Source organism: Zosterops lateralis, assembly GCF_965231275.1.
Source record: "Zosterops lateralis genome assembly, chromosome: 31".
NCBI lineage: Eukaryota > Metazoa > Chordata > Aves > Passeriformes > Zosteropidae > Zosterops > Zosterops lateralis.
Window position 1 is genome coordinate 949,099 of NC_139791.1, and position 9,760 is coordinate 958,858.

General features: G+C 52.3%; 1 protein-coding gene and 1 long non-coding RNA gene across 6 annotated transcripts; one reads left to right on the forward strand and one right to left on the reverse strand.

The window, feature by feature from the left end:
* Nucleotide 1: 1 nt before the first annotated feature.
* On the forward strand, nt 2-7,465 carry COX6B1 (cytochrome c oxidase subunit 6B1). 4 transcript variants are annotated; one of them, XM_083880624.1, is made up of 4 exons: nt 2-90; nt 4,177-4,293; nt 6,534-6,634; nt 7,282-7,465. In XM_083880624.1, exons 2-4 carry the CDS (start codon nt 4,188-4,190, stop codon nt 7,333-7,335), a joined length of 261 nt encoding a protein of 86 aa, XP_083736750.1. In that variant the 5' UTR covers nt 2-90; nt 4,177-4,187; the 3' UTR covers nt 7,336-7,465. The 4 variants fall into 4 exon arrangements, with proteins under 4 accessions (XP_083736750.1, XP_083736749.1, XP_083736751.1 ...); XM_083880623.1 differs by lacking the exon at nt 2-90 and adding an exon at nt 263-374 and having other exon boundaries at nt 4,176-4,293; XM_083880625.1 differs by lacking the exon at nt 2-90 and adding an exon at nt 313-362.
* LOC310920580 lies at nt 1,157-2,761 on the reverse strand. 2 transcript variants are annotated; one of them, XR_014592008.1, is made up of 4 exons: nt 2,386-2,761; nt 1,878-1,986; nt 1,756-1,808; nt 1,157-1,186 (listed from the first exon to the last, which is right to left on the reverse strand). It is a non-coding gene; the product is annotated as an uncharacterized lncRNA (long non-coding RNA). The 2 variants fall into 2 exon arrangements; XR_014592009.1 differs by lacking the exon at nt 1,157-1,186 and having other exon boundaries at nt 1,702-1,808.
* Nucleotides 7,466-9,760: the final 2,295 nt, after the last annotated feature.

Below are 9,760 nucleotides of genomic sequence, written 5' to 3' on the forward strand. Positions count from 1 at the left end.
TCGCCGCCTTCCCGCCGCTCAGGCCACGCCTCCTCCCGGGCGGAAGTTCCCTCAGAGCGCCTCGAGGTGAATTCTGAGGGGATTTTTGAGGTAAAAAGTGATGATTTTGGGATAAAAACGGAGATTTTGGGGATTTTTTTCCGATTTGACGCCTTTCGGGGTCATTTCGGCGCCGTTTCGGGGCGATCCCCGCGGCCTCCGGGGACACGCGGGGTCGGGGTCGCCGCCATTTTTCCTCCCCGGGTGAGACGCTCTGGCCCGAACCGAGCTCTCTATGGTCTTTAGTGACGTCACTTCCGGCGACCTTCTTGGCGCTTCCGGTGTGACTCGTTGGTTCCGGCGGGCGGCGAGCGGCGGTGAAAGTCACTTTGAGTGGGACGTACTGGGATGGACTGGGAGCGACTGGGAGAGACTGAGATGGGACTGGGATAGACTGGGAGCACTGGGAGAGGGACTGGGATGAACTGGGAGCACTGGGAGGGGAACTGGGGGGGATTGGGGGGTCGCGGAGGGCCCTGGGGGCGGGTTAGGCCGGACTGGGATGGACTGGAGGGGACTGGGATGAACTGGGAGGGACTGGGGTGACTGGGATGATCTGGGAGGGCTGGGGGGGGTTACTGGGATGAACTGGGAGGGGCTGGGGGAAACTGGGAGATACTGGGGGGACTGGGAGGGACTGGGAGGGGTGTGGGGGTTATTGGGATAAACTGGGAGGGGAGTGGGGGGGGTGTGGGGGGTTACTGAGGTGGACTGGGAAGAGTAGGGTGAAGTGGGGGTTTACTGGGATTGACTGGGATAAACTGGGAGGGCCGTGGGGCGGTTACTGGGATGAACTGGGGTGAACTGGGATGAACTGGGAGAGGTGTGGGGGGTTACTGGGATGGACTGGGAGGGAACTGGGATGAACTGGGAGAGGTGTGGTGGTTACTGGGAGGGACTGGGGCAAACTGGGAGCAGTGGGAGGGGACTGGGGGGATACTGGGATGACCTGGAGGTTACTGGGATGAACTGGGGGGTGACTGAGAGGGAACTGGGAGCACTGGGAGGGCATTGGGGTGAACTGGGAAGGGTGTGGGGGGGGTTAGTGGGAGGGACTGGGATGGACTGGGGTGAACTGGGAGGGGACTGGGGTGAATTGGGAGCACTGGGAGGGGTGTGGGGGTTACTGGGATGAACTGGGAAGAGCCTGGGGTGAATTGGGATGAACTGGGGTGAACTGGGAGGGCACTGGGGGCTTGCTGGGATGAACTGGGAAGAGTCTGGGATAAACTGGGAGGGGTGTGGGGTGAACTGGGAGCACTGGGAGGGACTGGGAGGGAACTGGGAGCATTGGGAGGGACTGGGATGAACGGGGGGGGAACTTGGATGAACTGGGAGAAAGTGGAATGAACTGGGAGGGGACTGGGATAAACTGGGAGGGATGGGAGTGGTTACTGGGATGAACTGGGAGAGGAATTGGGAGCGACTGGGAGGGCGCTGGGGGGATAAACTGGGAGGGAACTGGGGGGAACTGGGAGCGGTGTGGGGCTTACTGGGAGGGATTGGAATGGACTAGGAAGAGCCTGGGGTGAACTGGGAGGGGTGTGGGGGGTTACTGGGTGAAACTGGGAGGGAACTGGGAGGGAACTGGGATGAACTGGGAGCATTGGGAGGGAACTGGGATGAACTGGGGGTTACTGGTTTGAACTGGGAGCACTGGGAGGGACTGGGATGAACTGGGGGTTACTGGGAACACTGGGAGTTACTGGGATGAACTGGGAGGGGATACTGGGACAGGTCTGGGCCTTACTGGGAGCACTGGGAGGGAACTGGGATGAACTGGGATGATCTGGGGGTTACTGGGAGCACTGGGAGTTACTGGTTTGAACTGGGAGCACTGGGATGAACTGGGAGTTACTGGTTTGAACTGGGAGCACTGGGAGGGAACTGGGATGAACTGGGGGTTACTGGGAGTTACTGGTTTGAACTGGGAGCACTGGGAGGGAACTGGGAGCACTGGGAGTTACTGGTTTGAACTGGGAACACTGGGATGAACTGGGATGAACTGGGAGTTACTGGTTTGAACTGGGAGCACTGGGAGGGAATTGGGATGAACTGGGGGTTACTGGGAGTTACTGGTTTGAACTGGGAGCACTGGGAGGGGATTGGGAGGGAACTGGGATGAACTGGGGGTTACTGGGAGCACTGGGATGAACTGGGATGAACTGGGATGAACTGGGAGTTACTGGTTTGAACTGGGAGCACTGGGAGGGGATTGGGAGGGAACTGGTTTGAACTGGGAGTTACTGGTTTGAACTGGGAACACTGGGATGAACTGGGATGAACTGGGAGTTACTGGTTTGAACTGGGAGCACTGGGAGGGAATTGGGATGAACTGGGAGTTACTGGTTTGAACTGGGAGCCGCCCCTGGCCTCATTAACCCCCCGGGCCTCATTAGCATCCCCTCATTAGCATATGCTAATTAGCAATCAGTCCTCTCTTCCATCCATTAACAGGGTCCCTTCCTGGGGAGAGTTCATTGATTAATTAATCCAATTAACCTTGGGGGTGTTAAATAATTAATTAATTAACCCGTTAATTATTATGTTAATTAGGTGTTAATAAGAGTAGTTAATTTATTGATAATAATGTTAGTTGTTAATTTTATTAATTTTTTAATTTGATAATCTATGAGACTTAATTAGTTGCTTAATAGCCCCCAGCTAGAATTAATTAATTAATCAACCCTGGAGCTGGTAATTAACTAATTAATGGGTAGTTTAATTAGGAGCTAATTTGAACAGTGAATTTCTAGATATTCATCTAATTGTTAATTATTTGATTTAATAATCAACGGGAGTTAATTAATGGCCCCAAGGTGGAATTAATTAATCCCAGGGGCCCTAATTAGTTAATTGCCAGTTTAATTAGGAACCAATTTGAATAATTTCTGAGTTTTTAAATTAATTTTATTAATTACTTGGTTTAATAATCAATAAGAGGTAATTAATTGCCTTGATGTTGCTCAGGGAAGCAATTAACAGCCCCCAGTTAATTAATTAATTAACTAATTAGTCCTGAGGGTGTTAATTAATTAACAGAGTCATTAATTAGTGCCTCAGGGTCATTCCTGGTCCCTTTGTCGCCATTTTGTTTTTCCTCCAGGCTGGAATTAATTAATTCATTAATTACATTAATCAAGGCTGGGCTAATTAAGCCCAGGAAGGTCTTAATTAGTTCTTTAGTGTGTTAATTAATTAGCAGGGCACTAATTAACCTAATTAATTATTGTTAATGGCCAATAATTATCTTTATCTTTCTCACTGCGGGGTGGGATTAATTAATTTCTTAATTAATTAATTAATTCGGGGAGGTTATTAATGAACAGTATAGGTTGTTAATTAATTGAATGAGGTGCTAACTAACCTGCTAAATAATCAATTAAATGTTGATTAACAAAATTAATGAATTAATGTTATTTGTTATTGGTCTCAGGGTTATTTTTAGTTCCAAGACGGGGCTAATTAACCCATTAATTAATTAATTAATCCCAGAGTTCTATTAATTAATGCTACAGGTTGTTAATGAGCAGATTAATTGGTAATCAGGCTGATCACTAATTAATTAGGCATTAATTAGCTTAATTAATGAGTTTTTAATGTCATTTTCTATTGATTTTTTGCTTCTGTTTCATCCCAGGGTGAGATTAATTAACCTATTAATGAATTAATTATTATTAGAGGGTTATTAGTTAATATTACGCATTGCTAGCTAATTAATTAGGTGCTAGTTATCCTGATTATTAATTAATTAGTTGCTAATTAACACCATTAATGACCTTTTAATTTTTGTTGATTTATTCCTTTATTTCCATTGGAGGAATTAATGATCCAATTAACAAAAATAGATTAATTACTAATTAATGGGGCACTAATCAGTTATTTAGCTGATTGATTAGCTACTAATCATCCTCATAAACTACTAATTACCATAATTAATTAATTATTAATCACCATAATTAATTAGTTGTCAACTAATCTCCAAATCCCTTCAAGAGGAACCTTAAAAATCTTAATTTCTCTCCTTTTTTTAACCAATTAACCCCCCCCAACCTCAATTAATCAAGTCAAGTCATTAATTAACCCTGAGCAGAGGAGCCTTAATGAGCCCAGGCGCTAATTAAGGTCTCTAATTAGGCTAATTAGCCATGGCTGAGGACATCAAGGCCAAACTGGCTCGTTACAAGACGGCGCCGTTCGACAGCCGCTTCCCCAACCAGAACCAGACCCGCAACTGCTGGCAGAACTACCTGGGTGAGGCCCCAAAAACCCCCAAAATCACCCCAAAAATCACCTGGGGGGGCTCAGGACTCACCTGGGCACCCCAAAAAACCCCAAATTGACCCGAATTCCCCCAAAAATACCCCAAAAATATCCCCAAAATATCCAAATTTCGCGTTTTTTCATGGTCGATAGTGGTGGGGTAGACCTGATGTCCCAACACACAGAAACACCAAATCTTCCCAAGATCACCCCAAAATTCACCTGAGGGACACCAAAATTCATCTGGGCACCCCAAAAAACCCCAAATTGACCCGAATTTCCTAAAAAAATACCCCAAAAATACCCCAAAAATAACAAAATTTGGGGTTTTTTTAATTTCCGATAGTGGTGGGGTAGACCTGATGTCCCAACACACAGAAACCCCAAAATTGCCCCAAAATCACCCCAAAATTCACCTGAGGGGGCTCAGGACTCACCTGGGCACCCCAAAAAACCCCAAATTGACCCAAATTCCAAAAAAATCCCCCCTAAAATACCCCAAAAATAACAAAATTTGGGGTTTTTTTAATTTCCGATAATGGTGGGGTAGACCTGATGTCCCAACACACAGAAACCCCAAAATTGCCCCAAAATTGCCCCAAAATTCACCCAAAGGACACCAAAATTCACCTGGGCACCCCAAAAAACCCCAAATTGACCCGAATGCCCAAAAAATTCCCCCCAAAATACCCCAAAAATAACAAAATTTGGGGTTTTTTTCATTCCCGATAGTGGTGGGGTAGACCTGATGTCCCCAAAGTCCTCTCACTGTCCCAATGTCCCCAGTGTCCCCTCACTGTCCCCAATGTCCCCTGACTGTCCCCAATGTCCCCAATATCTCCAATATCCCCAGTGTCCCCTCACTGTCCCCAATGTCCCCAATATCCCCAATGCCCCAATGTCCCCTGAGTGTCCCCAATGTCCCCAATATCCCCAATGTCCCCTCCTGTCCCCTCACTGTCCCCAATGTCCCCTCACTGTCCCCAATATCCCCAAAGTCCCCTCACTGTCCCTAATACCCCCAGTGGCCCCTCACTGTCCCCAATGTCCCCAATGTCCCCAATGCCGCCAATGTCCCCTGACTGTCCCCAATATCTCTGATATCCCCAATGTCCCCAAAGTCCCCAATATCCTCAATATCCCCAAATGTCCCCAATGTCCCCTCACTGTCCCCAATGCCCCCGGAGTCCCCAATATCCCCAAAGTCCCCTCACTGTCCCCAATATCCCCAATGTCCCCAATATCCTCAATGTCCCCAATATCCCAAATGTCCCCAATGTCCCTTCACTCTTCCCAATGTCCTTTCACTGTCCTCAATATCCGCGAAGTCCCCTCACCATCCCCAATGTCCCCCCACCGTCCCCTCACTGTCCCCAATATCCCAAATATCCCAAATGTCCCCAATATCCTCAATGTCCTCAAATGTCTCCAATGTCCCCAATGTCCCCAATATCTTCAGTGTCCCCAATATTGCCCAATGTCTCTAATGTCCCTTCACTGACCCCAATGTCCTTTCACTGTCCTCAATATCCCCAAAGTCCCCTCACTATCCCCAATATCACAAATATCCCCAATGTCCCCTCTCTGTCCCCAATGTCCCCTCACTGTCCCCAATGTCCCCTCACTGTCCCCAATATCTCCAATGCCCCCAGTGTCCCCTGACTGTCCCCAATATTCCCGCTATCCCTTCACTGTCCCCAATGTCCCCAGTGTCCCCACTGTCCCCGCTGTCCCATGAGTGTCCCCAATGTCCCCTCACTGTCCCCAATATCCCTGATATCCCCAATGTCCCCAAAGTCCCCTCACTGTCCCCAATGTCCCCAAAGTCCCCTCACTGTCCCCAATGTCCCAAATATCCCTGAGATCCCCAGTGTCCCCAATAGCCCCAATGTCCCCAAAATCCCCTCACTATCCCCAATATCCCCAATGTCCCCTCACTGTCCCCAATATCCCCAGTGTCCCCAATATCCCCAATGTCCCCAATATCTCCAAAGTCCCCAACATCCTCAATGTCCCCAATATCCCCTCACTGTCCCCAATATCCCAAATGTCCCCTCACTGTCCCCAATATCCCTGATATCCCCAATGTCCCCAAAGTCCCCTCACTGTCCCCAATATCCCCTCACTGTCCCCAATATCCCAAATGTCCCCTCACTGTCCCCAATGTCCCCTCACTGTCCCCAATGTCCCCGCTGTCCCCGCTGTCCCCTGAGTGTCCCCGTTGTCCCCAGACTACCAGCGGTGCCAGCGGGCCATGGCGGCCAGGGGGGCCGACGCCACCCCCTGCCAGTGGTACTACAGGGTGTACAAGTCACTGTGTCCCACCGCCTGGGTGAGTGTCCCCAAATGTCCCCTGTGTGTCCCCTGTGTCACCTGTGTGTCCCCTGTGTGTCCCCTGTGTGTCCCCTGTGTGTCCCCAATGTCCCCAGTGGTACTACAGGGTGTACAAGTCACTGTGTCCCACCGCCTGGGTGAGTGTCCCCAGTGTCCCCAATGTCACCTGTGTGTCCCCTGTGTGTCCCCTGTGTGTCCCCAATGTCCCCAGTGGTACTACAGGGTGTACAAGTCACTGTGTCCCACCGCCTGGGTGAGTGTCCCCAATGTCCCCAATGTCCCCTGTGTGTCCCCTGTGTGTCCCCAATGTCCCCTGTGTGTCCCCAATGTCACCTGTGTGTCCCCTGTGTGTCCCCTGTGTCCCCTGTGTGTCACCTGTGTGTCCCCAAATGTCCCCCCAATGTCCCCAATGTCCCCAAGTGTCCCCCAATGTCCCCAATGTCCCCCCAATGTCCCCAATGTCCCCAAGTGTCCCCCAATGTCCCCAATGTCCCCAAATGTCCCCAATGTCCCCTCAATGTCTCCAAATGTCCCCCAATGTCCCCCAATGTCCCCCAATGTCCCCAATGTCCCCAATGTCCCCAAATGTCCCAAATGTCCCCCAGTGTCCCCCAAGTGTCCCCAATGTCCCCTTTGTCCCCCCAGGTGACCACGTGGGACGAGGCCCGTGAGGAGGGGACATTCCCCGGCAAGATCTGAATGTCCCCAACCCCCCCCCGGGGTGACATTGGTGACACCTGGGACAGGGACAGGGGGAGGGGACAGGGCTGTCACCCCCCCCCGGGCAGGGGACACGCAGTGGCACCGCCAATAAAGGGTTAAAAACTGGGCCTGGGGCTGGTGGCATTTGGGGACATTGGGGACAGTTGGGGACAGCGGAATTCGGCACCTTTGGGACCCCCTGGGGTCATTCAGGACACCCCAAAGGTCACCTGGGACCCTCCAAATGTCACCTGGGACACCCCAGTGTCACCTGAGACACCCCAAATGTCACCTGGGACCCTCCAGTGTCACCTGGGACCCCCCAGAGTCACCTGGGACCCTCCAGTGTCACCTGGGACCCCCCAGAGTCACCTGGGACCCTCCAGTGTCACCTGGGACCCTCCAAATGTCACCTGGGACCCTCCAGTGTCACCTGGGACTCACCAAATGTCACCTGGGACCCTCCAGTGTCACCTGGGACCCCCCAAATGTCACCTGGGACACCCCAGTGTCACCTGGGACCCCCCAGTGTCACCTGGGACACCCCAAATGTCACCTGGGACACTCCAAATGTCACCTGGGACCCAAAAATGTCACCTGAGACACCCAAATGTCACCTGGGACCCCTAAATGTCACCTGGGACCCCCCAGTGTCACCTGGGACACCCCAAATGTCACCTGGGACCCAAAAATGTCACCTGAGACACCCAAATGTCACCTGGGACCCCTAAATGTCACCTGGGACCCTCCAGTGTCACCTGGGACCCCCCAGAGTCACCTGGGACCCCCCAGTGTCACCTGGGACCCTCCAGTGTCACCTGGGACCCCCCAAATGTCACCTGGGACCTTCCAAATGTCACCTGGGACCCCCCAGTGTCACCTGGGACCTTCCAAATGTCACCTGGGACCCCCCAGTGTCACCTGGGACCTTCCAAATGTCACCTGGGACCCCCCAAATGTCACCTGGGACCCTCCAGTGTCACCTGGGACCCCCCAAATGTCACCTGGGACCAAAAAATGTCACCTGGGACCCTCCAAATGTCACCTGGGACCCTCCAAATGTCACTTGGGACCCCCAAATGTCACCCCCCATAGAAGTCAATGGGTAGACCTGGTGTCCCCACACCTGGGACTCCTCCCAGTTTATCCCAGTTTAAACCAGTCCATCCCAGTCCCTCCCAGTCCCTCCCAGTCCATCCCAGTTCAAACCAGTCCCCTCCCAGTTCCTCCCAGTCCCTCCCAGTCCATCCCAGTTCCCTCCCAGTTCCCTCCCAGTTCCCTCCCAGTCCCCTCCCAGTCCCTCCCAGTCCCCTCCCAGTTCCTCCCAGTCCCTCCCAGTCCCTCCCAGTCCCTCCCAGTTCATCCCAGTTCCCTCCCAGTCCCCTCCCAGTCCCTCCCAGTCCCTCCCAGTCCCTCCCAGTTCATCCCAGTTCCCTCCCAGTCCCTCCCAGTCCCTCCCAGTTCATCCCAGTCCCTCCCAGTTCATCCCAGTCCCTCCCAGTTCCCTCCCAATCCCCTCCCAGTACTCTCCCAGTATAAACCAGTGACCCCGAGGTGACACCAGTCCTTTATTGTCCCCAGTCCCAGTTCAGGGCCCCAGGGGGACCCCCAGGAGGGCCCCGGGGGCCACCGGAGCTCCCAGTGCTCCCAGTGGAGCTCCCAGTGCTCCCAGTGGAGCTCCCAGTCCTCCCCCCAGTCCTCCCAGTCCTCCCAGTGCTCCCAGTGGTGCTCCCAGGGGTCCCCCCAGTGGTCCCAGTCCTCCCAGTCCTCCCCCCAGGGCTCCTCCCAGTGCTCCCAGTGGTACTCCCAGTCCTCCCAGTCCTCCCAGTGCTCCCACTGGTCCCACTGGTCCCAGTCCTCCCCCCAGTGGTCCCAGTGGTGCTCCGAGGGGCGCTCCCAGTGCTCCCAGTGCTCCCAGTGGTTCCATCAGGTGACCTGTGGGGACACGGGGTGGGGTCAGTCTGGGGAGTTATCGGGGTCAGTGTCACCTTCATCCCACCATCGTCATCATCATCATCATCATCATCATCATCATCATCGTCGTCCTCCTATCTTCATCTTCCCATCATCATTATCATCATCCCACCACCGTCATCATCATCTCGTTGATATTATCCCATCTTCATCATCGTTGTCCCATCACCACCATCATCATCCTCCCGTCACCGCCACCATCTTCATCATCATCATCATCATCATCCTCCTATCTTCATCTTCCCATCACTATGATCATCATCATCATCCTCCCATTGTCATTGTCCCATCACCACCATCATCATCCTCCCGTCACCACCACCATCTTCATCATCATCATCTCATTGATATTGTCCCATCTTCATCATTGTTGTCCCATCACCATTTTCATCATCATCATCATCATCCTCCCATTGTCATTGTCCCATCTTCATCATCGTTGTCCCAT